The 26,909-nt window shown below is 45.8% G+C and overlaps 1 protein-coding gene across 5 annotated transcripts in view; it reads left to right on the top strand.

Moving 5' to 3' along the window:
* Positions 1-26,909, top strand: part of LOC136011410 (VWFA and cache domain-containing protein 1) — a 155,415-nt gene that overhangs the window by 39,919 nt on the left and 88,587 nt on the right. The window contains exon 1 of one of the 5 annotated variants that reach the window (XM_065673136.1): positions 865-1,263. The exons of 2 other annotated variants lie outside the window; for them this stretch is intronic. In XM_065673136.1, the coding sequence (XP_065529208.1) occupies positions 1,060-1,263 (204 nt within the window). In that variant the 5' untranslated portion in view covers positions 865-1,059. Of the gene's footprint in view, positions 1-864; positions 1,264-1,566; positions 1,586-3,621; positions 3,646-26,909 lie in introns of those variants that run through there. 2 more of the 5 variants (XM_065673141.1, XM_065673138.1) reach the window with 2 other exon arrangements.

The following is a 26,909-nucleotide window of genomic DNA, read 5'->3' as shown; positions in this document are numbered from 1 at the left end:
CAGAAGCTTTAAGGTCCCTTTCAATCCAAACCATTCTCTGGTTCTAAGATGCTGCTACGTATCACTGAGTGCAGGAGCTGGCGTGTGCTTGTCCCTACCCCAGTGCTCTGTCACTCAAAGTGAATATTTCTCCAGGGGTCTCAGCTTGTTCTATTACCCTGTTATGCCATCATATTACCCTGCTCCTCCTGGGAGGACAGCTGTGGTTTGTGTGCCGTCGAGCAGATTAGGCTTTGCGTCCCTTCTCTCCGTGTAACTATTTCTCACCTTTGTTGCACCGTAAACACTTCCTCAAGCTTTGTTGCTCGACTGCAGCCTGCACAAGGACCCTCAGGGCTGGGTGGCTTCGTGCATAATGGTTGGTTGGCCTCCATGATCTTAAAGGTCTTTTCCAACCTGGTTGATTCTGTGATTCTATGCTCTGGGTTGAGGGAAGAGACAGGGATTTAAAAGAAAAGAAGATTTTAAAAGAATAATAAAAAGGGTAAAAGGAAAAAAAGGTAAAAATAAGTTAAAAGCCAGAATAAGAGGTTAAAATAAACAGAAGAGAGGCACATTTTAAGAACGTTTTGCTGACTCTTTAGGAGCACGCTTAGGGCCGTTCGCACCCCGCCTGCGGCTCCCGCAGCCTCCGCTCCGCGCCCGGGGCCGGTGCGGGCTCCCCGCCGGCAGCGGCCGGGGCGGGGCAGTAGCGGAGAGGGGGGTGGGGGTGGCTCCCGTCCCGTCTCGGAGCTGCCCCCGCCCGCGGCGCGGCGGCACCAGCGCCTCCCTCTCCCCGCGGCGCCTCCGCTCCCGATCCCGGCCCCGCCGCTCCCGCTCCTCCTCCGCTCCGCAGTTTGCGTTTCTCCAGTCGCCGCCGCTCTTCAGTGAGCGGCGGGGCCGCGGCGCGCAGGGTCCCCCGGAGCCGGGCTCCCCGCCCGCCGAGCCGCCGCCGTCCCCCTGCAGGGCGGCCGCCCCGCAGCCCTGAGCCGGGACCCGGGGGAAGGCGGTGCGGGAGTCGCCGGGGGCGGGTTGGAAGTGGCCCGGAGGCGGTGCCCGCGGCTCTCCCGCCGCGGCAGCATGGCGCGGGGCGGTGGGCGGCTGGAGGCCGCTGCCCGGGGCCGCCGCCCGCGGGGTCGGGGTGCGCTCGGCCTGCTCTGCCTGGCGCTGCTCTGCGCGCTGCGAGCCGCCGAGGCTGAGTTCTCCATCCTGGACGAGGCGCAAGTTCTGGCCGCGCAGATGAGGACGCTCGCCACCGAGGAGCTGGGGGTCGTCACCATGCAGGTACGGCCTCGCCTGGTTTTCCCTCCGTCCCTGCTCCCCTCCCTCCTCCACACGCTCTTCCCGGTTCCTGTTTTGCCCTTTCTTCCTTCATTCCTCTCTTTTTCCCCCTCACAACTCGCCCTCTCTCCCAGTTCTTTTCTTCTTTGCGAACTTTCCCTCCCCCTGGTGAGGGGCCGCCGCTCCCCGGCCCCGCTCCCTTCAGCACCCCGCGGCTCCGCTGAGGACAAGGAGCGGGGCGGGGGGGCAGCCGCCGGACTCCCGTTTTGTTTGTAATGTACACAATAGAAACGGGCAGAAAACGCCTCCCGCCCAAGTCCTGAAGGTTGGTTTCTAGCGGAGGGGTCCGATCCCGGCCTTGGGGGTGACTGCGGGGTCGTGGCTTGGTGCTAAACCTGCCCCCCAGCCCGAGCATCCATCGCTATGCCTGCTGGCGAGGAGCTGCGATGAGTCCAGTCTTGTTCCAAAACGCTCCGATCGGGATAAAGAAAGGCTTCCCGGCCCGAGAGTGCGTTGGGACAAGTATAGTCAGATGCTGTAGTGCGTTTCGGTGTTGGGGTGAAGGTGGGGATGGGGAATTGTTTGCCTCTCCGCCTTAGAAGTGCATCTTAATAGGGTGTTTGTGTGGGGACTGGTGCTTCTTTCAGGGTGAGCGGGTATCTGCGTTACAGCCATCGGCTCTCTGGGGGGGAAAAAGTGAAATCAGATCCCAAGCGGCTTCCCGGGGAAGGTACGGTCAGTAGCAAATGCAGTTTTAAAAGCCGCCCCAACTGAAAAGGAGACACTTTCATAGGAGCAGCAGGGGTCTCTACCCAAATGGCCTTTTATCTTCTCTAAACTGGCTTCATTCTCTCACCTCTGAAGCATCATTGTGTTAGCCGGCACCCTAGGGCTGCGTTTTGTCCGGGGAAACACTGAGCTGTCTCTTGCCCCTCATGCTAAGAAGACGTGGATTTAAATGACTTCACTTAACAAGGTAGATTATTGATGTACCGAATTCAAGGAAGTCACTTTTTTCCCTGACGCTGTGCATATGCATGCGTGTATTTCCTTCAAAAAGATACGAGCATAATCCTGTAGCTGGTGGAGTCTCTGGTTAATGCAAATTAAGTCAGTATCATTGCCTTGCTAAATCTGTTGCGGGTGTTAAAAAAGCCCTAATTCAATCAGCTAAGCACATACTGTCTTTGAAATAGCAACTCAGAAATACACGTTGTTACCTTGCTGTGTTACACTAGCTAACCACGGGATGAGCCAGGCTTTCTTCCCCAGAATTGCACCAATGATACAAACTCGTGAACAATCTGGATGCCAGTGCTCAGGGATGCAGGTAATGTTCAAATTGAGTTTACTATTAGTTGGATATTTAAGGCCCCAAAGTAATTTCATGCGGTGAAACCGGTAGTTAAACTCTGAAAACCCTTTTCATAACTGAGCTCTATTTTTATATGCTTAATATTTTGGCTGTCTTAACTCCCATCAAGCTAATGCACAGCCTGTCCTTTGCTCTCCCCTGTAACATTATTACAGCTGTTTAAGATTAAAACCCGGTGGGAACAAACCTCCCCTGATTTTAGAAGCTTCTTTGCCGACCTCCTACAGTAGAACAAAAAATGTTATGACATGTGTCACTGCAGCCCGTGCTTCTCATTTGATTTTAGGGTAAGAATTCCCTAACCCTGCTCAGGCAGGGACGGGTGTAGCTGGCACAGAATTAAATGCACTTTTCTCTGTGCATGAGGCTCTTGATGCTGGGTGGTGGGTTGCTTGTGCTGCAGGACTATTGGTGCAGTGGGGATATTCGGGGTGATGCAGGCAGATGCTATGGTGGGGCTGTGCCTGGGCAGAAAGGATTAGAAAGAAGAAGAGCGAGAATGATTTTGGGTTTTAATTGGGTTTAAATCAAGGGGTGTTGTTGGGTTTACCATGGGGAGAGGCCCCAAATCAGGACCTGGTGAGAGGAAGTTGCGGTAGCAAGAGGAAGGATTAATACCCAGCCATTTGAGAGCTGCGGTTTTATTTAGCTTCGTGAACTGTAGAGGAGGAAGACGCAGGATTTAACACTTCCCTTGCATGCTCTCTTCATGCTTTGGTCCTTGCCAGTTGTCTGCACATCCTGGTAATAGGCAGGAGGAGGTGCCGCCAGCTGCAGCGGGACGCGTCTGTGGGTGAGGGCTTTGGAGGAAGGGTAGGTCTGGGCTGGAGGAAACATCCAATGAGTGAACGAGCAGGTGGAAACACTTCAATAGAGTGAAGGTGAGAGGTTGGTTTGGGTGTGTTTCCAGCCTGGAGAAAGAGGGAATTGTAGACAGAGCCTCCATAAATGCAGGAAGGGAGGGTGAGGTGAAGCCTCCAGAGCGGGCACTAGAGGAGCAAGTCGAAAAGGTAAGAGGAGAACCATGGTATCTGTGAGCCTTAAATGCTTGTGGAAAGGGGCAGACAGTAGCACGTATGGAAGTTGGGAGATAGAAAAGGAATTAGATTTCTGCTGAAGCAGCCATCAGTGCTATCAATGAGATTTGTCTCCTCTGCGCAGTATTGCTTCCTGTGATACATTCTTCCACCAGTGTTTCATATTGTTAGTCCAACAGCAAGAAGGACTTTGTGGTTTTAATCAAATCATGTTGTTTTGCATTCTTGAGAGGAACGAGGTGTGTGTTCATCCACTTTGTGGTATATAGGCTGAAGGTACAAGAAGAGCAAGGGTGAGAGATTTGTGATGCCAGCATCAGCCTGACAGTTGTTTTTGGCATTCACACCACAGCTTTCTGTTTATAGGCACTTGTGTGAGTGCGTTATCTATTACCTTAAGTAATGCTTTTTCTCGCCTAAGTGCTCTGATTTCATACATACTTTTATTCCTTGAACAGTACTGCAGAGAGCAGCTGAGGATAGTGCAAAGTAGGTGACAACTTATGAGATGCATCATTTGCAGAATGTATTGGACAGTGGTTTAACAGTTTCTTATTTAAGTTTCAAATTAGAATATCTACATTTGTATCATAAAAAGTATTCACTCCATGAGAACATGTTTTGGGTGCTGCAGGCAGAACGTTCCTGTGTGTTACTGTCCCCAGTGTCATTTGCTCCTGTGCATTACTGTTACCTGTGTGTCTGTGTGTTACTATCCTGGGTGTTATGTCTCCAGGAGTGGTGGAATATAGAAAGTTCACTGATTGTTCAACTTCCTCTATTGCACCAATCAGTTATTGTTCCCACCTCCAAGGAGAAGCTGCTGGTTTGTGGTGGGTGCTGTTCCTATAGTAGGACACAGGTACCGTACCTACAGGCACCCATCACCGTTACTTTCTCTTTTTGTTTGCTAGCGCACGTGTTGACAGCACTCATATCATTACAGGGAGCAGCTTTTGGCAGCAGGCTGCATCCTCGGAAGATTGAGTGCAATCACATCTCCACTTGCCAGTCTGAGTAGCGGTAATACTTGTCATTACTCAGTAGACTGTATCTTAAATAGCCTGATATCATTTGCAGAGGAGCTGGAGCTTGGTCAGTGGGTAGCTTGCTTGACAGTCCTGCAATGTATTCTCCTGTGCAGAGCTGGCCCTCAGCAGCAATTAAAAGCTTAGCATCCCTTTATACTAAAATTAAAACTAAATTGGTGGTTGTGGCATGACCTACCTGCTGCTAGAGTTTCAGCATCCCTGTTACCTGGTTCTTCTGATCCTGGCTTCTGTGACCTGTTAAAATTACAGAGTAGGTTGTTGGTTTGAACAACTGAAATTCTCTGGTTGGGAGGCAAAGGCAGGAAAAGAATAAATCAGAACTTCTGTGAGTGTTTTGTTTGGTTTTGGCCAAGTTTAACCCTTTAAAGCTGCAGGGGGTGTCCAAGGTGAGGGCTATTTTTTGATAGTGTGGGGCAAGGTAACATTTCCACCTCCAAAACAAGGGGATAACACTTGCAAAGAGTTGAAAGGATTAAGCAATGCTTTGAAGATGAAAAGCATTAAGTGCTTCTATAACTTTCAAGATGCATGTTGATGTTTCTAGCCAGATAGTAACAAAAGTTACAGGCCCAGAGGGCCTTGGATGTTTTCGAAGGCAGCTCTGCCATCTTAATCCTTTACACTGACTCCATGAAGGAAGCAGAGTCCTTTGTCATTGTCTGCTACTTGCTCTTGGAGCTTGGAAGGAAAAAATCAGGCATGTTGGATCTGAAAACATGAGTTTGCTGGTTGTTTTTTTCCTGTTTGGCTTGGTGGTTGTGTTTTTTAATTATATGAATACTTGTTGAGGTGATGTTGTGATGTGTAAAATACGAAACAGCACAGTACAAGCTTCTCCAGGTTGATTGCAAAGCATATTATTTACTTATTTTATTAATAACTTCTCTGGCCATATGTTTCTGTAGAAGCACAGATTGTGCACAGACCACAGTGACACAGAGATGGGGAGATGTCCAGGGAGGAATAGGGGATAGGGAAGAATCCCTGCTGCCATTGTTCTGGAAAATCCACATTCTTTGAAGATTTTTGGGTGATGGCAGAGAGTTGCAGTCATCAGAGCTGTCCATTTATTTAATCCCTTTGAAAACAGACACTGATAGACTACAGTATTTTTTCCCTAATGGGATGGTCTTTTGGCTAATGGCTGGAATTACATCTTAGAAGAGAGAAATCCTGTTTTGAGCTGCTCTGCACACCATTTGAGATGCCAGAACTGGGGGTTTCCCACATTTCCCTGCTGCTTTCTGTGCGTATTTACAAATCTGTTGGTGACTGCAAGGTGCTTCCTTGATGTACAGCACTGGGTCTGAAGCCTGGACCTCTGTGGATCCTCAACTACACGGCAGCAGAGAAAACTGCTTCCTTTTTCTTGTTTTCTCTTTTATTTTCAGGTTGTTTCCAGCTGGTGAAGCTGAAATACAATAGAAAAATGTAAGTAAGGAAGGCTGATAAATATTTGACTTTATCTTTTTTTCTTTTAATTATTATTTGGCAGTAGTGTGCACTTCAGTGATAATTACAGAGTAGAAACCAGTGGAGTAAACCCTCATCTGTTTTACATGATTAAATCTTGGTTTGAATCCAGCTGCAGCAACCTTGTTCAAGGCGCTCTGAAAGCCCAAGTCTGCAGCAGTTTTTCATCCTGTTCCACATGGATTCTTAGGGCTTTTTTTTTCCTGGCATGAAGCACTTCAGAAAGACAGGAGAGATCCTGGTGGAAGGGCAGGGAAATGGCTGCACGTAGGAGACAGAATGTGAATTTTTAATTAGGCTTTGAGTTGTTTCTTCAAAGCACGAGGACATCGTTAGGATGTAAGTCATGTTGCATTAGCACAGACTGACATTTCACTTCAAACAGGAGGAAGGCAGCTGTCCTGTGCAGATAAAAGTTGCCGAGTGTGGTGCAGCAAGGTGGAATGGCAGATAATTACTTGTCCCCTGCACTGCTGTGACCAAGGACCCTGCCAGTCGTGGCAGGGACAGGAAGGGTTATTAGCAGCGAGTAATCCAGGTATGCTGTGAAGCGATTGGGAATCTCTCGGCTGTGGCAGGGCTGATAACACATGTGTTAAGAAGGTGCAAAAGTAAATGTAGCATGTGTTAGCCCACCTTTTTCTTGGCTTAATTCAGCTGAGGAGGAATGGTTTAGTGCCTGACAGCTGAACATAGCAGAGAGGCTGCTCTGCTGCTGGCAGCTTGGCCAGGGAGCAGAGAGGGAAAAATGGAATGCTTATTGCCAACTAACATCGAGTGCTTCGCCTTCCTTCAGACAGAAAGGCATGATGTGTTTGAGAATGGAAGGAAATGTGAAGTATTCAAAGGAACTGGATGATCTTAAGGTGCTTTCCAACCCTAACTATTCTATGATTCTATGATTTGTGTGTGTGTCTGTTTACCAGTTATTCTTTTATGTGTGTGGATAAAAGGAAGGGTTAGCAAATTATTCTTCATTTGTCAGACTGGTTTGGGTTGGGAGGGACCTTAAAGCTCATCCGGTTCCAAACCTGTGCCACGGGCAGGGACACCTTCCACTAGAGCAGCTTGCTCCAAGCCCTATCCAAACTTACTGTTAAACAGCATTAGTATTTGTGCTTGTTTAATAATGATTGTTTTCAGTTCATCAATTATTGGTTAAAAACCTGGCAAAGAAACTATTGGAGCCTTTTCAGCTCAGTACCCTCATGTGTGGAAGTGCCCAGCAATGAGGAGGTACCCGAGGCTGCTCCATGGTTTGAATTGCTCATGGTTGGGATATAGGCCTACCTGAGTGTGAGTCTGGTTGTTGGTGAAGGCAAGCCTGGGAATGGCAATGCTTTGTGGATCAGAGCTTATGGGGGCTTTGCTGGGGACTTAAATGGTTGGCTAATGTCCCAGGAGTGATATTTTTTTTTATGTAGTTCAATAGGAAAATACCGACTTCTGGTCTTTTTTCCTGTTTTCTTGTACATGGATAATTACTTACACTTAATTTTTGAAGCTGTTCTTGTTTGATTATATCAGCCTTTGTTTTGTATATCAGAAATTCTGCTGAGGTTTTGGCTAACAGCTCTACTACCTCTTGTGTCACAGGCTTAATGCAGAATAAAGTGTAAAATGATAAAGTATGAGGGACTGCATTCTGCAGTCATTGTTTTCCTGTAGTGTATTGTTGCTCAATAACAAACAATGTTAATGAAATCTGGATGGATTTCCTGGTGCTCTCTTTCCCATGAAAAACAGAGTTTAACATCATTGATACTGACCCAGTGTCTGTTGTGAAGACATGCCTTTTCTGATACAAACCAAAGTGCATATGAAGTCATGGCTTGAATCTTGCACTATGTGTATTCATCCCCAGTACAGTTTTCTATGTGATTCCATGTGTCTAATTTAGCAGAGAAAATCTGAGTTGAGTTTGTAATGATGATGGGATGAAGCCTTCGGTGGCATGGTTTAGTGTGAGGTATCCCTGCCCATGGCAGGGGGGTTGGAACTGGATCATCTTAAGGTCCTTTCCAACCCTAACTATTCTATGATTCTATGATTTCCAACCTGATGAAAAGTTTTAATGGACCCACTTTATCAACTGCCTGTAAAGTCTCCGTAGTCTCCCATGTGATTTGGCAAAAGTATATTTGCACAACTACAATCATTAGTAAAACCAAACTGTTACATCTCCCTTTACCAGCTCCTCAGCCACAAGCAGCTGATAAACCCAGCTTCTCACTAGTGCTGCTTCCCTTCAGGCACACGGTTTTACTCAACTTTGACAATGTGATTTGAAGCTGCAACTACTCCCTTAGAACAGAAAAGCCCTGACACCTCTGAGGAAAGCTGTAATTTCACTTCCAGCATTTCTGGAGCTGTCTGGCCAGTGCTCTCTGTCTGGTTTTGGCCATCTTTTGCACGTACTTCTGTGATGCAGAAGGAGTTTTTGGCTATGCTTGTGATTGTCGCAGGTGGGAATGAGGCCAGGGAAAAAGGCTTTAAAATAGACGCATCTGGAAGTTGCCATAAAGTTTCTAGAAGCTGGGATGCCTTAAGCAGAAGTCCTTGTGTAGGGTTATGTGAGTAGTTTTGTGCTGCTTTCTGTGCATTTCAGACCAGATTGCACATGAAAGTAAGTTCTGCTTAATGGTGATGATATGATGGTACCACACCAAAGGGATTAGGTATCCCCATGACCACTCTGTCTCTGGTTCAGTCCCTGCTTCTCTTGCTCTCATCACAGGAAGTATTAGAAGTATTTCCTCTTTGGTCGTGCTTTCACCTCAGGAGTAATATTGAACAAAACCTGGGAGGTGTTTGTGGTGATGGGGTGGAGGGGAGAAGGGACAGACCCAAAAATAGCTATACTGGGAGCCTGTTTGCCTGGAGCAAGTGCAGGCTCTGAGCCAAGGCTGGAAAGAGCTTCCCAGCCCTTGGGAACTTGTTGGAAAATAAAAGACCCCCAAATTGTGCAGTTCAGGAACATAAGATTTTATCAAAGCAGACCCTCCTTTGGTGTGAGGCTAGCATTTGATACTGAAATGATTGGCAAGCTAGCAAAGCATGTTGGTTTTAACCAAATAAGCAGCAGTCTTCACCAGTTCTTCCCTAGAAGCCATGTTAGTACAAGGAAGATCAGCTATGGGATCCCTACAGGCTTGTGACCATTTTCCCGTACCACGTGATAGTGGATGTGGATGCAAACTGGTGGAATAGTGCTACAGCTGCAAGGAGAGGTGTTCAGCAGCATCCAGATGACAGCTTGGCCAGTGCTGACAGCAGAGCTGTTCCTGGCCGAGGACCATTCTATGTCTGCTGTGTATCGGGTAGTGTGTGACAGGGTGGGATGGTTCAGCTCATTGATGCATCCCAAACCTGGCTGCTCCTTTGGGAATGGGAGACAGCCCAAGTCCTTGACAGAGACCAGTCGTGTTTGACTTGCACTAGTACTATTTTACCTCCAAGCAGTAAGGGAGAGGAACAACAAATTGTGTGCTGCTTTTTGGGCTGCAGTAGATGCTGAGATGTTGGCAAGCATCAGGTGAGGAATGATTTTTGGATATCTTTTGCAGCAATCACCTTGGTTTGGCTACAGAGGTGTGCACTGTGGGAGAAATATGAAGTTTGCCTGGAGTATTTGCTTTCAGTGGTAGCCTAACCAGTGCAAATCAACCCATGGGCAAATGCTGATGGAAGATTGGTACAGAAGAAGGTAATTTTCAGGATATTTTTCTTGTTTTGTTCATGGTCAGTGAACTGGCGGATTCTTTTCCCTTGCTTTTCCCAATATGGAATTAATTTGGGGTTTCTGACTTGGATTTTGGAGATCTAAACACCATTTGTGGAGGAAAAGAAAGCAGCAGGGTCTCTCATCATTGCAAGGAGTGTAAAACAGGAGGAAGGACCACCGCAACTCAGTGGATCCTAAATTGTGGCTCAGTATTTTGTTAGGGAGCGGGTGCACTGGCTGCAGGTTCCACTTCAGCCGGCAACAGCCGGCATGATTGAAAAATCCTGGCAGTCAGGTGAAGTTCCCAACGACTGGAAAAAGGGAAATATAACCCCCATTTTCAAGAAGGGGAAAATGGAAGACCCGGGGAATTACAGACCAGTCAGTCTCACCTCTGTGCTGGGTAAAATCTTGGAGCACATTCTCCTGGACAGCATGCTAAGGCACATGAAAAACAACAAGGTGCTTGGTGACAGCCAGCATGGCTTCACTGAGGGGAAATCCTGCCTGACCAATCTGGTGGCCTTCTATGATGGGGCTACAGAACTGATGGATAAGGGTAAAGCAGTTGATGTCATTTACCTGGACTTGTGCAAAGCGTTTGACACTGTCCCACACGACATCCTTCTCTCTAAATTGGAGAGATATCAATTTGATGGATGGACCACTTGGTGGATAAAGAACTGGCTGGACGGCCGCACACAAAGAGTTGTGGTCAATGGCTCGATGTCCGGCTGGAGACCGGTAACGAGTGGTGTCCCTCAGGGATCGGTGTTGGGACCGGTCTTGTTTAACATCTTCATCGCTGACATGGACAGAGGGATTGAGTGCGCCCTCAGCAAGTTTGCCGATGGCACCAAGCTGTGTGGTCCGGTTGATACGCTGGAGGGAAGGGATGCCATCCAGAGGGACCTTGACACACTTGTGAGGTGGGCTGATGCCAACCTTATGGAGTTCAACCATGACAAGTGCAAGGTCCTACACCTGGGTCAGAGCAATCCCAGGCACAGCTACAGACTGGGCAAAGAAGAGATTCAGAGCAGCCCTGCAGAGAAGGACTTGGGGGTGCTGGTCAATGAGAAAATGAACATGAGCCGGCTGCAGTGTGCGCTCGCAGCCCAGAAAGCCAACCGTATCCTGGGCTGCATCAAAAGGAGCATGACCAGCAGGTCGAAGGAGGTGATCCTACCCCTCTACTGTGCTCTTGTGACACCTCACCTGGAGCATTGTGTACAGTTCTGGTGTCCTCAACATAAAAGGGACATGGAACTGCTGGAACAAGTCCAGAGGAGGCCACGAGGATGATCAGGGGACTGGAGCACCTCCCGTATGAAGACAGGCTGAGGAAGTTGGGGCTGTTCAGCCTGGAGAAGAGAAGGCTGCGTGGGGACCTCATAGCAGCCTTCCAGTACCTGAAGGGGGCCTATAGGGATGCTGGGGAGGGACTCTTTGTCAGGGACTGTAGTGACAGGACAAGGGGTAACGGGTTAAAACTTAAACAGGGGAAGTTTAGATTGGATCTAAGGAGGAAATTCTTTCCTGTTAGGGTGGTGAGACATTGCAATCGGTTGCCCAGGGAAGTTGTGAGTGCTCCATCCCTGGCAGTGTTCAAGGCCAGGTTGGATGAAGCCTTGGGTGACCTGGTTTAGTGTGGGGTGTCCCTGCCCATGGCAGGGGGGTTGGAACTAGATGGTCTTGAGGTCCTTTCCAACCCTGACTATTCTATGATTCTATTCCATGATGCGGTCAAGCGGGAGACACAAAGAATTGTGTGTAATGGGAATTTCTTCCTTGTCTTTCGTTTCTTTTGTCAGTGGCTATTCGGGACTGCCAGGTGTGATGTGGGGTTTATTCCCTTGGTCTGGCTAGGTGGAGGAAACAATTTACAGGGAAAACTGTACTTTGGTGCTGGCAGGAGGACAGGAATAAGGACTGGGGAGGGCTCATGTGTCATCATATCCAGCAGTGCTCAAGAGGCTGTTTTAAACTATATATTTCAGAGATCTTTGCTCTGTTAGATTAAGATTAGAAGTGTTATTCCTGGATATTCAGTCTCTGGTGTCTGCTTGTCATGATTTAAAAAAAGACAAAGGTTAACATTCAAATACATTGCAGGAAAGTTTCATTGCATTGAAACTTCAGTCCTTTTTAGCTTTAGGTGTAGCATCCCTCCCCATGGCAGAGGGTTGGAACTGGATGATCTCAAGGTCCTTTCCGACTCAAACTATTCTATGATTCTATGCTTAGGTTGAAAATACAAAGCTAGCATCACTTATGTAGCCTACCTTATCCTGTGAGTTACTGCCCAGTAGTGTGATTTGGGGAAAAATGAAGTCTACTTTTCACTTTGGGTTGAAATGAAGCTATAATTTAAGATGATACCATTCTGTCTACTTTGAATCCTGCTGGTGTTGTGTTTTCAGTAGCTGGTCTGAGGGACATGCTTGATAGGAATGACTGTTCATATCTGTTTGGTAAGAAGCAGAATCTAATGAATTTTAAAGTACTGATTCACCGTGATGTCACATAAAAGTAATTTTGCCTCTCCCTTCATATTTATGCATTTATTCAGGAAGTTGTTGACTGTAAGGCTAGAAATACATTAAAAAAGTAGGTGCTGGTAATTGCAAACTCAGTCTTTGAAATGCTGCTTTTTCATAGGAATCCAAGAATAGAAAGCCTCCAAAAATAAATGAAACCCAACATACATTGCCATGGGTTTTGGTGCTTGGAATGGAAGATTTCTCTTTGAGGAGCAGAGGTGCAGTGGCTATTTTGAGAAGGAAAGACTTGGAGTCAGGATGAAAAGAGTGCAGACCTGCTATGTGAAGGCTCATTTGAAAAGCAAGACCTGCTGTGTGTGCTCTCTGCTTCGAGTGTGTCGTCTGGATGATTTAATAGGGCCTGAAAATCCCTGCTAAAGGAGAAAAAGAAGCATCTGGAAAAGGATAATGCATTTATAATTAAAAATGACTGCATAGAAGTGCATTGTTTTAGGATTTTGAGCATCCTGCTCTAGTAGAAGGTGTCCCTGCCCGTGGCAGGGGTTTGGAACTGAATGAGCTTTAAGGTCCCTCCAAGCCAAACCAGTCTGGGATTCTATGAGTCTTTTGAAAGCCAACCTTCTGCATCAAAAGGAGCGTGACCAGCAGGTCAAAGCAGGTGATCCTGCCCCTCTACTCTGCTCTTGTGACACCTCACCTGGAGCATTGTGTGCAGTTCTGGTGTCCTCAACATAAAGAGGACATGGAACTGCTGGAACAAGTCCAGAGGAGGCCACGAGGATGATCAGGGACTGGAGCACCTCCCATATGAAGATAGGCTGAGGAAGTTGGGGCTGTTCAGCCTGGAGAAGAGAAGGCTGCATGGAGACCTCATAGCAGCCTTCCAGTATCTGAAAGGGGGCTACAGGGATGCTGGGGAGGGACTCTTCGTCAGGGACTGTAGTGACAGGACAAGGGGTAACGGGTTCAAACTGAAACAGGGGAAGTTTAGATTGGATCTAAGGAGGAAATTCTTTCCTGTTAGGGTGGTGAGGCACTGGAATGGGTTGCCCAGGGGGGTTGTGAGTGCTCCATCCCTCGCGGTGTTCAAGGCCAGGTTGGGCAGAGCCTTGGGTGACCTGGTTTAGTGTGGGGTGTCCCTGCCCACGGCAGGGGGGTTGAAATTGGATGATCTTAAGGTCCTTTCCAACCCTAACTATTCTATGATTCTATGAAAATGTAATGAAGGCTATTGTCCCCTTTGAGCCAAGTCAGATAAGAGCTGCTTTGCTAGATGTATGTACAGTGCAGGTCAGGATTATTCCAGGCTTTTACCTGTTTTTTATGAATCCACATCTTGGTGCAGCTTGCATACAAAATAATGTTATTGTGTGTTCAGGGCCTTTGACCCTGAACCTTGACTCCTTGGGAAGTGCAGGAGGTTCCCATGAAGTTGTACTTTGGGCAGTCTTGTGCAGACCAAAGGTGGAGCAGAGCTGGCTTCCAGCATCACTCCACCACTTCCTGAGCTCTGTTTTGCTTGTTCTGTGTTGGTTTTGCTGTTCTGTCTCATGCTTTCCAGTACTATCAGTGCCAGCATCAGGAGAGCTCTTTGCCCTCCTCTGTGTGATGCATGTGGTGCTGAGGTGGTTGGTTCTCAGCTCTGGTGTGGCAGATGGACCCTTCCCTTTGATCAGCACAAGAAATAACATGATTGTAACAGACCCCAGATATTTTGTGCTTGGTGGAAGGTATCCCTGTGGGACTGGAAGGGAGCTGAGTGGATGCCGAAGGGCTGCGAATGCGGAGAGCTGATGCGCAGAGCACATTCTGCATGACAAAACCCAGAGGTGTTGCAACCACCCTCTCTTCCTCTGTGTCTGCAGCTAGGAGCTGGATGGGGGGTTGTCACTGCCGCCAGGAGATGACATTTCGTTTCCATACTGAAATCAGATTCACAGCCTTTTTGGGATTCTTGCTCTGAAAGAAGGTTAGAACTAATATTAGCATCAGGCCCTAAGTCTGATCATCTGCATGACCAGAAATGTGTTTAAACTATTAAAACCTTGCTATAGAAGCTGGGCTGGCAGCGTGGCTTGCTGCAGGTCCTGCAAATGCTGTTATGTGTAGCTGGCTTTTAGCCATACCCACGCTGGTGAAGATTGTCAACTTGTGGCCTTGCTTTGATGCAGAAAGGAAAAAAGGTTCTTTTTTTCCCCTTACCTCTCAATGGACAGAAACTAACTTGCTTTCTCCCAAGGCTGTCAGGAATGTGTATCTGCCTGACTTAGTTATTCAAAATCTTGGGAGATGCTGAGCCCAATAACAAAGGAAAGGGAAGAAAAAGATGTAGAAAAGGATGTAATGGAGAAAGTGGATGAAGTGGCTGTTTACCGCTTTGGTTTTGATGAGAGCAGGAGCAAATGCTCAGGAATGGCAGCTCCCCAGTTCCTCCCGATGCCAAGAGGAAAGAGCAGGTTCCAATCAAATTTGATCTTATTTATTCTTTTTAACTACCTGGTTGCTCTCTGAGCGTCGTGTTTGGAGCAGGTCAGGGCTTGGACCATCCTTTCTGTTTTACCCCTGAGCAGTACTGAAGGCAGAGTGGTCATAGTCTGAGGTCCCTCTGTGTCACCAAATAGAGAAATAAAAGCATTGAAACATATTAAATAGAGCTTTGGATGGCATTGACGGTACCAGACCTATTTGAGTGTTACTGCAGAGGAGCTGTGAAGCATTCCCAGCTACTCATTTTAAACCCCTTTTCTAGTAATAGACTTGAAAATCTTATTGTGCAGTCGAGTTAGTGACTGAGTCTTCACTTTATAATCTCTTTATAAAAATGTATGCACATTAACAGGACGTATTTAATAGACATACTGCCTAGATGAAAGGGCGCTTTGTGGGCAGAGGCTTTTGTGTCCTTTCTGGATCTCTCAGCAATTCCTGCCGAGCTTCCCAAGTCTGGCTGACACGAAGCGGCACAGGAAAAGACCTTCTCACTTTCAGCTTGAATGGAGAATAATGCGGAGTGGGATGGGGTGGGGGAGGGAACCCTGTCCCTGACGAAGGGGGATTGGTACAGGCACTCACCAGCCAAGCATTTAACACGTTCAGTTCTTCCTACCCCCAGCTGGGGCTTTGCATTTGCAATGAGCTCTGTGCTACCCTGGCAGCACAAGTGGGGCTGCATCAAACAATAGCTGGTTCCCAGCCTGGTGACATTGAGACAACTTTTCTCAGCCCAGGTAGTCCCTTTAGTTCTGGTCTGGGCCACAGATCGGGTTTGTCTATAATGACCACAACAGCATTTGATTACCTTTAATTTTTAAATTGAGATCTGATGTTAGTTTTCATCATCTGTTCAACCTCTCAGCTGGATTTTGGGTATTACTTTTTTGTATGTGGTTCACCACAGATTCTTGGCGAGAAAGTGATTTTCTTTCTCAAAAGATAAGCTGCAGGGTCATGTGTATGTTTGGTTTGACCTGGCAAATGAGAACAAGAATCTCGTGAATCTTCATTCTTCCGGGCATCTCATTCTCATTCTTCTGGGCATCAAATTGAGTTTCCACTAGCAAAAAGAACTAAACTTTAACAAAACAATTCTGAAGTTCTCTAATGAAGGCATCTCCTTTTGCAGTCACTGCTGATTCATGTGCTCTACGGGGGTGCAAGCAGAGGTTGTGTCACCCTTAGGCCTGTTGCAAGGACCGCAGAAAGTGTGTTGCAGTTTGGAAACATCTGAGTGTGGATTCACAGAGAACATTAGTAACAAATAAAAGGGGAGGCAAAGCAAGCCACATGCTTTTCATTAGGATGATAGAGCTGGAGGGATGTGATTGGTGCCCTTTGGAGTAGGGCTTCTAATTTGCATAGATGGTCTGTCCCTGATGGGAAAGGTAGATGTATTCTGTGGATTGAGTTAGTTCTTGCTGGTTGCTGTGCAAATGCTGCTCATGTATTTCTAAGATGAAGAACTGGGGCTGCTGGTGGTTGGGTGCCTCCAAACAGAGGTGTGTTGATAGCAGTAGCTCTTGCAGGGTACTTCACCTCTGCTTCTTGCCTTGGAGCCCAGCCACCCATCTTCACCCTGTTCCTTGTATTTGGTGTGGTCACAGCTGGAGACTCATCATTTCATGAAAGAGCGTAAGTTGGTCCGTGTCTGGTTTGAGTTGAATGTCTGCAGTTTCTCCCAAAGAGTAAAGCACTGGCTTGTGCGGTGGCTGAGAGTGAAAGCTGAGGTTTACACCCAAGTACCTTCAAAGAGGATTGAAGGTATTAAACTGGAGGATGTTGCAAGAGGAGCATGCATTGGCAAAGTGAATCAGGGGTGAAAGGCAGTGGGCTGGGCTCTCCCTGTGTTCCTGCATGACTTGAAGACACTTCTTGCCTTAGGAGAAACCAAGATATTATGCATTGATGTCTTTGTTCTAATTGAGAACTGAAAAAGCTTTTAGAGACAAATCACTCAACACCTTTTTGCCAGCAGCCCCAGCAGGAGCACATAGGATTTCTCTGTATCAAACCAAATAAAGAGCCAACCTGCTTATTTTTGAATAAAGGCTTAATCCCTTTCTAGGTGTGCTTGTAAATGGGTGCATTCCAGGTACTGTGCACTTTGCTCAACCTCCTCTTGCCAAAGAAAAGCTCTCACGTAAGCGATACCCTTGATTTACTTCCTCCCCTAAGAGGAGAACTGTCTTTCCCTGTTAGTCTCCACATTTAACTCTGTGTTTCATGAAGTGCAGTATGTGGGTATTTGTGCAACCTTATGGTGTCTTTATCTCTCCCTCTGGCAAAGGACTAAGTTGTTCTTAAGTCTTTATCTTTATTTACCACCTATCTTAAGGATAAAAGCTCCCTGCTTTATGAGCTTTCCCTTACTATTTCTTTTTTAGCTTTGAATACGACCCTTGCTTCCTTAGATAGAATGAACCTGGAATTTCTAAGAGCCTGTGGTTGCAGTGTGTTAATTTAAAGAAGAAACAGAGTTGTGTCTGCAGGGTTCAGAAACTGGAGATAGCAGCACTGGTTGCTGGAATCAGAAACTGGTAGTTTCCCCCATAATGTGGATATGCATATATTGACAGTTTTCTAACCCAGAGTATCCCTGCTCCAAATTTCCCCTGATTAGAGTTCCTCAAAAACATGCCATTAGCAAAATGATCACTTGGATTGTGACACATTTAGTGAATAACTGTGTGTTGTAAGGTGGAGCTGAGGGCTTACATCCAGAACTTGTGGGAAAAATCCTTCCCTGTGAGGGTGCTGAGGCGCTGGCACAGGGTGCCCAGAGAAGCTGTGGCTGCCCCATCCCTGGCAGTGCTCAAGGCCAGGTTGGACACAGGGGCTTGGAGCAAGCTGCTCTAGTGGAAGGGTTGGAACTGGATGAGCTCTAAGGTCCCTTCCAACGCAAACCAGGCTGGGACTCTATGAATTATGTAATTTCAGATTAAGATTAGCAGAAACTTCATCAGAAGCATGGAGCATGGACTTCCCAGCCATCACCTTGCATGTGGCATCATGGTAAACGTTCATGTTGTTAACATCATACTAGTTTCAGATGAATATTGTACAAACATCTCCCCTTGCACTGGCCCTTCCATGTGCATGGGCTTCTTATATAGATGTGATGTTACCTGTAGCCTGGAGCAGCTGGTTGAAATGCATCACATTTATGAATTTGGTGTCTTTTGTAAGGTTTTTTCACCAGTCAAATGCATCTCTTTTCTAATACTGATATTCAGCAAGCTTGAACTGCTTCTACGTAAGTTAGAGGTATTTGAGGTTATTAGTTTCTAAAAGGAGGTGAAATGCCTGCAACTTCTGTGGGTTGATTGCAGTCCCCTATGCAATTACCTCACGCTTTTCTACCCTACTTGATAGTGAAATACGTGGAGAAACACAGTGTCTGCTGTACAGCAGTTCTGTGAACTATAAAAAGCCTCCATGTTCTGAAAGCTAGATGGATTCTTTTAAATTTTTCATTATTTCATTGCATATTTGCTGCAGGTTTTGTGTTCTTCACGTTTGATCTCCGCTTTCTTTAGGGGAGAGGTGCATGTTGAATTGAAAATCAGGTTTCGGGTTTGTCAGATGAAGGTTTCTCATGAAGAATGGTATTTATTCCTTCTTTAATAGCCCCTGCGTGCTTTGCAGCCTGGGATAACAAGTCTTTTGTTTTGTTTTCATCACAAACCCCCCACTATTGTTGTTATTACTATTTTATTTTTGGTGGCTAAAAACCGAAACAGGAAATGACCCGAGACACAGTTTCCATGACACCCTCTCGCTTGAATCCAGTTTTCCAGAAGATGAAAGGCCCCAGCAGCCTTTTGATAGTGAGCAGCTAATTGGGTGGCTGATAGAGGCAGGTTTTTCTGTGTGGAAAAAAGAAAGGAGGAAAGAAGTGGAACAGCTGTGTTTTGGTACATATGGATAATCCCAGATAAAACTCTCCAAGGACAAGGCAATACACCAATGCCTCAGTGAAAGGGAAATTAAGAATCTCTGAAAGCATAAATATGGCTTTTTTGAGGGGGAGCTTGTATTTAAAATCTTAATCTACTGGAATGAATGTGTTGCTAAACAATGGATTTGTAAAATCAGAACAGAACCTCTTGCTGTGTGTGAAATGTGGTGGTGGGTTTTGTTTCCAGGCAAATCCCAAGGCAAAGGCAACGTGCTCAGGTTTCTTTGCCGTTTCCTTTGCTCAGTATGTTAGAGAAATTTCTCTTTTTGGAATACACATTTAAATCGGAGAAGTCTCTCCTGCTGATACCGGGATGCTGATGAGCGTGTTAACATGTGTAATCTCTGCCTTCCAAAATGTAAATGTTTGAAATAGAGTGAAATACTGAATACAAGGACTCTTTTGATAAATGTTTTGCGTCCTAGGTAATATAACAGATTAAATGCTGGATATTCAGACAGTTTTAAATGAAGTTTATTTTACTTTCTAAGACTTGACATGATACAAAGTGCAGGTTCCCTATATGCATACAACTGGGTAGAAAAAGAGTACAGAGCATGCACTTCTCCCTTGTTCATTTTACCCTTTGCCATCCCACTTAGTTTGGGATCTCCAGATGCCTGAACAAATTATTTCTCCTCCCAGAGTGGGTGTTTCAAGTTGATAAACCTGTGAGGCTGTTACTGATTGGTATCTGGCATCTAGTTTTGATTTGAGAGACAAGTTCTGAAGGAATCCGAATGAGTTGGGCTGTTGAACAAGATGTGCCCGATGATGGTGCAGTTTCTATGTGACAGTGTTGGCTTCTCTTACAACATACAGTAGGTGTTTCAGTGCTGCTGTATTTCATATCTCGTAAAACAATTGCTACAATTGAGGGCTTTTTGCTCATTAACTGTTAGTAACATTGTCCCATCCAGATACTGAAGCTCTTCCCTGTGGGGGTGTTTTGGTGCTGGCAAAGGGTGCCCAGAGAGGCTGTGGCTGCCCCATCCCTGGCAGTGTTCAAGGCCAGGCTGAACACAGGGGCTTGGAGCAAGCTGCTCCAGTGGAAGGTGTCCCTGCCCATGGCAGGGCTTGGAGCTGGATGAGCTTTAAGGTCCCTTCCAATCCAAGCCATTCCATCAAACTAGGTTTTAAAAGTTCTTGGTTTAATTTCCTGCCAACAGGAGGTATGGACAGATCCACTTGCAATCCTATTGAGCACAGTTTCAGATTTACTCCTGTGGAGTTGGAGGAAGTGGCTCTGAGTTGTGAATTCAGATTGTGGTTAGATGTGTTGGCAGATGATGGCACATCCAACCTTGTGGCTGGCTACTGCACACAGAGAAGGTTGTTCTCTGGGCATATCCTCTTGCTCTATCAGGCCTGGGGTTGCAGAGCAAGCTCAGGAGAACCTGCTTTGTTTTCAGCCAGGATCTGTCAAACTGACTCATCCTACACCCTCGCTGGGTTAGTCCTGATAGCAAACCAGGTCATGTATTCAGGAGGGTTACAAAAGTTGTTGTGCTGATCCTGCCTTCTAAGAGGGTCTTGCTTGCCAGTCCAGTGCCACCAGCCCTGTCATCCATGCCTTGGGCTCTCTGAGCTGCCTGCACCCACCTGTGCAATAAAACCTGACTCCTTTCCTCCACCCTGAGATTATCGTGGGCTTTCAGGAATGGTTGGATGGATTTTCAGTTTCCTCCTTCTTCAGTAGGTGTTTTTCTGTCCAGATGGAGAAGATAATTGCCTCATCCCATGTGTTTCTTGCCACTGTGCTGGGGTCACTTGTTTTCCTGTGAAGTTTTGAATACCTGGAAGGGAAAGCTGTTGTAGGAATTGTTTCAGGTCACTCTTGGCTTGGGACCTTGTGTGCTCTCCATGGCCATGTGGTACCCTGTTGGTCCTGGAGGCTTGTTTTCTCCTTCTGAACTTTTAATGCAGAATATGCCATCTAGGTTGGCATACTTCAAACTAAGTGAAATAGTTATGGTAATAGTAATGGTTTTGTCTTCTGAATATCAAAGCAACCCTTTCTTCTGAATGCAGGAGATTAACTTCTCCCCACTGAAAACCATCTAAGCCAACAGTTATTAGTCGTTCACAAGACTTCAGTGGTTCCTGAACCTAAAAATCCACTGCAAGCAACCCACAGGAGATGGGTCTGGAGGAATTTAGCACAGCTCTGGCTGATTTATGCAAGACCTTTCCACACCATCACGCACTGGCAACTTTTGCAGTTGTAAGGAAGCAGTTCACTGTCTGAAAGAGCTGCTTCAACATGATTGAAGGAACCCCTCTAAAACCAGCTTGAGTGCTTGTGTTGGGCAGCTACTTCTGCCTTCTCCAATGAAGATCTTATTAGGCCACATCTGCAGTCCCACTGCCAGTTTGCCTCTGCAGCCCAAGCCTGGGGACTGCTCATTAGCTCCCTGCCTGCCTGTGAGAGAGGAGCATGTAAAATGAATCGAGGAAGAAAGGGCCCTGGTGACACTGTGGGAATGCAGGTGGGCTGGAATGACACTGATGTGCTAATGGTGCTCCTCGCAGGAGGCCGACTGCTCTCTGCAATTCCAGTGCTTGCTGCTGTCATAATCTCAGGGGGGTTTCACCAACTCTTCCCAGCTCTCTGTAATAATAGTCTCTAATATTGGGGTTTATGTGAGGATTTGGTGAGTGTTTTGTGAGGATTTTGAGAAATAGGTGCTCCCTGCTTCAGGAACTGGGAGGTACTTTATTGATGAGCAAAGTGTGGTGTTTTTACATGGGAGGCAGAGGATTGTGTGTTCCTGTGCAGCGCTGACAGTCCTATGGGTCCTGCCACCCCGGGGATCATCCTTCTTTTCTTGTCCCTGTCTTGTAACAAATCTGCTCTGAGACTAAATAAAATCAACCTGCAAATAATTGTGAAATTCAGTGCCAAAGAAAACAAGTATTTCATAGAGATGCTGGTGCCAGAGCGCTGCTGAAACAGATTTATTCTCAGAAGGACTTTATATGTTTAGCAGGCAGGAAATGTGTACCTTTTTTAACATATATCTTCAGAACAAGTGGAACAATAACTGCTTAATAAAGGTGTTTGTCTTAAATGCAGCTATTCAGGGCCCTATAGAACAAATAAATTGGAGACTAAGCAAAATGTAGTTTAGCTACAGGAAAGATAAAGTTGAGGGGGAAAAATGGGAACCGAAGGCTCATTTTTCACTAGTACTGGTCTACATCACTGTAACGGTTTAAGTGCCTCGAGGGGGTTGCAAATGTGATTTATTTACATTGGAAGGGTCTTGTATACTTCCAGCAAAGCACAAAGCAATGAGTAAATGAGTGTTAGGCTTAAAAACTGCCTGATGGACTTTATATTTCATCAGCAGCACCACTTGGTGAGTATTGTTTTATCAGTCATCTCTCTGGCAGTATTGCTGTGTGATGATTTCGGAGTCTCTGCATGTCCAGCTGCATTATGCTGGTTTCTGGAAGTCGGATTGCGCTGTGCCACCCCTGTTGCATATCAGCTCATCCCTGTGTAGTGGATTTGGGTAGAACCCACCACTTTCCACAGTGCTGGCAGCTCAGTGATAGTGACTTAGTGATTCCTACTGAATATTCAGTGGTCCATCAAGCACTGGACATCCCTCAGGCACTAACAATGTTGGTACATACAGTGTGGGCTTGGTGTTGCAGCTGTAGACCTTCAGAGGTTCCTTCCTTGGCTGATATTTGAGGTAAGGAATAATTGGGGTTTAAACTTGCCAGTTTTTAAGACAAGTGATGATTCTATACCAGTCTTCAAGAACTTGTCCTTCAGAGGCTTGTTCTCATCTGTTTTGGTATGAAAAGTGCGTTGTGCTGGGTAGTGATGACCAAAGAAGAGGCAGGTTCCTTCAGAAGAGAGAGCTTCCACCCATCCAATATTTCTGTAGCTGAAAGCTGTGTTTCAAGCAGCTGGAAGATCTCCTCAAACTTGTGTTTGTTGCAAAACCCTACCATGCCTGAGGTTAGTGCAGGCCTTCTTGGGGAGATGGAATAAGGCTCAGAACACTTTGAGCTTGTTTTTAACCAATACATATACTTACATTAGGGCTTTGTCAGCAGTTGAATCTTGCATGGTGGGGTTTTTTGGTTGTTTTGTTTGGTGGCTGATTTGGCTTGGTTTCCACCATACATGTTTCAGGTCTGTTTTGGTTCCGGAACAGGATACGCCAAACTCTTAAAGCAACCCTAAGTTTGAAAATTGTAAACTTAGGATAAGCAGTTTCTACAGTGTCAATGCCATTTTACTTTGTGCACTCTTTCAACAAGGAACATGTCACAAACTAGTTCACGAACCTCCTTTCTCACAGTTACTTCTACACTTTATGCATTTGATGGTTTTATTGTACCAGTCTCCTACTCTTCTTGGTTATCTATTTTAATTGAGAGGGGCACTGATGTTTCCCCTATGAAATAACAGATCAGACTAGGAGGTGTTACAGCTGAAATTACGTTTTAATTACCCAGGTTAAAGATGCTGCGAGGGCTGGAGCAGCCCTGCTCTGGAGCCAGGCTGAGAGAGCTGGGCTGGGTCAGCCTGGAGAAGAGAAGGCTCCTGAAGGGGAGACCTGAGAGCAGCTCCAGTGCCTAAAGGGGCTGCAGGGAACCTGGAGAGGGGCTTTGGATAAGGGCCTGTAGGGACAGGCCAAGGGGAATGGCTTTAAGCTGCCAGAGGGGAGACTGAGCTGAGCTCTTAGGCAGAAGCTCTTCCCTGTGAGGGTGCTGAGGCGCTGGCACAGGGTGCCCAGAGAAGCTGTGGCTGCCCCATCCCTGGCAGTGCTCAAGGCCAGGCTGGACACAGGGGCTTGGAGCAAGCTGCTCCAGTGGAAGGGGTCCCTGCCTGTGGCAGGGGTTGGAACTGGTTGAGCTTTAAGGTCCCTTACAACACAAACCAGGCTGGAATTCAAGGATTGTTTGCAAATAAAACCCAAGGACACAATAGGTCATTTGTTTTATGGCTGCTTTTTCGTTGTTTGCAGGGAGCTGCGTGTCGTACAAGCAAAACTAAACCAGAAACGTTCCTGATAACTTTTGGGGGGCTGAGCAAGGAGGGGTGCTTAGAGTGGTACAAGGTTAGGGAGAGTATGAGGAAGGTACTTACTTAATTTTGGTTTCAAAAAGAGAGTCTCTGAATTCTTGTCAGCACTCCAGGATCAAGCAACTAAACCTTCCAAAACCCTGTAGAGCTGACACACCAAACCAACCCAAACCAGGACACCATCTGCAATTGATTCCTGCTTCATTCTCTGTATGGGTTGTGTAATGAAATCAGAAAAATTCCAATGCCTTCTAATTGTAGATTTTATCATGCAAAAGTGTTCTAGGCTTTAAAGGACTGTAGAGGCTTTGCTGAGACTTTCATCCTTTGAAGAAAACCTTTGGATCCTCACTGCTCTGGTTGAACAGAGGAGCAGCTTGCAGCAAGACATCAGCTTTTCTAATCACTTTTATGTGACTAATAGCTCATGGTTGTGAATAGGTGGAAGTTGAATGCAAATACATGAAGAAATCTTGGATTAACATAAGCAGCTAGTGATTGCTGTGTTTATCCCATGGAATACCTTCCTAAACTGTTTTAAAGTTGTGTAATTCTTCATCTTGAGCTGATAGACTCGGATATTTCCTGGCTGGCTGCTACATGCTTGGGGAGGATTGTGTTAGCATTCCACTTTCCTGTAGCTTGATGGAAAGGTCACCACCTCGTAATTCCTACCATGTGGAACAGAGCACATACAGCACTGTGTATTCTGTCTGGATTATTTATGTTATTATTAGATAACGCTCATACTGGAAACTTCCCTTTGTGGATGGGAGTGGAAGCGCAGTGGAGAAGGGGGCAGGTGGGAGCCAAGTGTGGCACATGGGGAAGAGGGACACTGTAAAGGCAGGGAGGTTGCCTGGAGATGTGGAATACACAGGTGTGAATTGGTGGCCTTTACTTCATATTTAGTATGAAGTAAGCACACTTCAATCCTGATACTGTTATAGTTGTCACATCGTGATTTTTACTTATAAAATACATATACAGTATGAAAGTGTAAATCTTCCGCCATAAGATACAGCTGCTTTATATTGCTACCTACTATTCCATCATCTGCAGTGTAGGGAGAAGCAGGAGCACACCATAGAATCACAGTGTGGCTTCGGCTGGGATAGAAGGGACCTTAAAGCTCATCCAGCTCCAACCCCTGCCACGGGCAGGGACCCCTTCCACTGGAGCAGCTTGCTCCAAGCCCCTGTGTCCAACCTGGCCTTGAGCACTGCCAGGGATGGGGCAGCCACAGCTTCTCTGGGCACCCTGTGCCAGCGCCTCAGCACCCTCACAGGGAAGAGCTTCTGCCATATATAAACACCATATTGTTTAAACCCCTCATTTAGTGTGTCATGGGACACCAGAGAAAGGTCTTTGCCTTACATGCAGATGGGGCTTTCAGAATCTTCAGGAGATTTGATTTTTCTTTATATGAAATACATTATCCTCTGACTTCTTCCTAACCCTGAAATTCGTGACATTACTGCATCTTTATCATATCTATTTTAGGATGGACATTCCCGTTTGGAATCTTTTGAATATTGCCTGATGCTTTTGATTTTGTAACATTAGTCTTCTGTTTGTATCCTTATTATATTTAAGAATGAAAAGACATAGAAGGAATTAAAGTCAAGCTGTGGAGGTGAGACAAGTGCTAAGGTGCTTTCAGCTTAAGTCTGTTGGTTCCCAGTGTCTCTGCATAGTAAAAACTGTGTTGTGAAAACAGACATTTAAATTGTGCCATGGAGATGATCTGGAAATTCAGATACAGATTCCGTGCTGAAACAGGGGGGGTGAAACTAATTCGTAGGTATTAGCAAATTATTAGTTTATTACAGTTAAAACTTATTAAGTAATTTAAGATAAACCACCATAGCAGCATAATGAAAAATCTCCTATCCAATCAATCTCTTTTTTCCCCCCCACTTTCTGACAGTTACACACTGACATCAGTGTAGCATTAACTGTGTTTGACAGCAGGAATATCTATTCCCAGAGCACCATTAATGTACTTCAATTCTGTCTACATCCAAAATAGCATTAATGCCTTTATTTCTCCTCGGTGTCTGAACTCGCTAATCCCAGTACCGAAGTGGATTCCAGTATCACTTCCACATGTTCAGACAGATGTGCAACACACAGATAATTGCACTTAAAAGCAAAGGAAAGGAATTTATTTAGGTTGCTGAGCTGGAGGTGGTCTCTCTGTACAGCCTTAAATCCTTAATTCAGTTTCAGGTTTGCAGGCAGTCCTGTTGGGCTCATGTGGCCTCTCTTCATGCACAGTTTAACATCAGATGCTCTGCTTCCACCAGAGTAGTATTTTCCTGCCTATTCAGCACAAGCTGTCATGTATTCATCAAGATAGTAACTATTATCCTTAAGTGCTTTAAAAGAATTCCATGTTTTACCAGGTTACTGTTTGCTGTAATGCAGCAGCATGGAGCAAGTATCTGCTTCCCATTGACATCTTGTATTGCTGAACTTGACGAAATTCAACAAATGAAAGCTTGGCTGATTTACTGAAAATGAAATGAAAGCTATTTTGAGGAAGAAGATGATATTAAACATCCTAATTTGAAACCCCCTTTGACTGATACATATTATATGTGCACTAAGCATCCTCAAAATGTAATATGAATGAACAGTAGGAAACCTTGCCCTACTATGAATCATTGAGATTTTATAATATCAATTCCAAATGTCTGCCAAGGGATTCTTGATTAATGGAGATGGCACTATACACACGATCAGCATGAGTGCTTCTTAAAGAAGAGAATTCATATAGGTAGCATCTTCTGTAGGAAACCACAGCAGAGATGCCTTTTGAATGAAGGAGCAGCTTTTTCTCCAGAGGTTCCAAAATCTGTTAGACAAAGATAAACATGAATGGAAATGAAAGGTAAAGGTCCAATAGTGCTCTTCTGGTTTGAAACAGAAATGGTTTTAATTGTGTTTATTTACCACGAGCAGTGGCGATTGCTTC

The sequence above is a fragment of the Lathamus discolor genome, chromosome 3 (assembly GCF_037157495.1).
Source record: "Lathamus discolor isolate bLatDis1 chromosome 3, bLatDis1.hap1, whole genome shotgun sequence".
Lineage (NCBI taxonomy): Eukaryota > Metazoa > Chordata > Aves > Psittaciformes > Psittacidae > Lathamus > Lathamus discolor.
The sequence above is the reverse complement of the archived record's forward strand: the minus strand, read 5'-3'. Positions and strand labels throughout refer to the sequence as shown.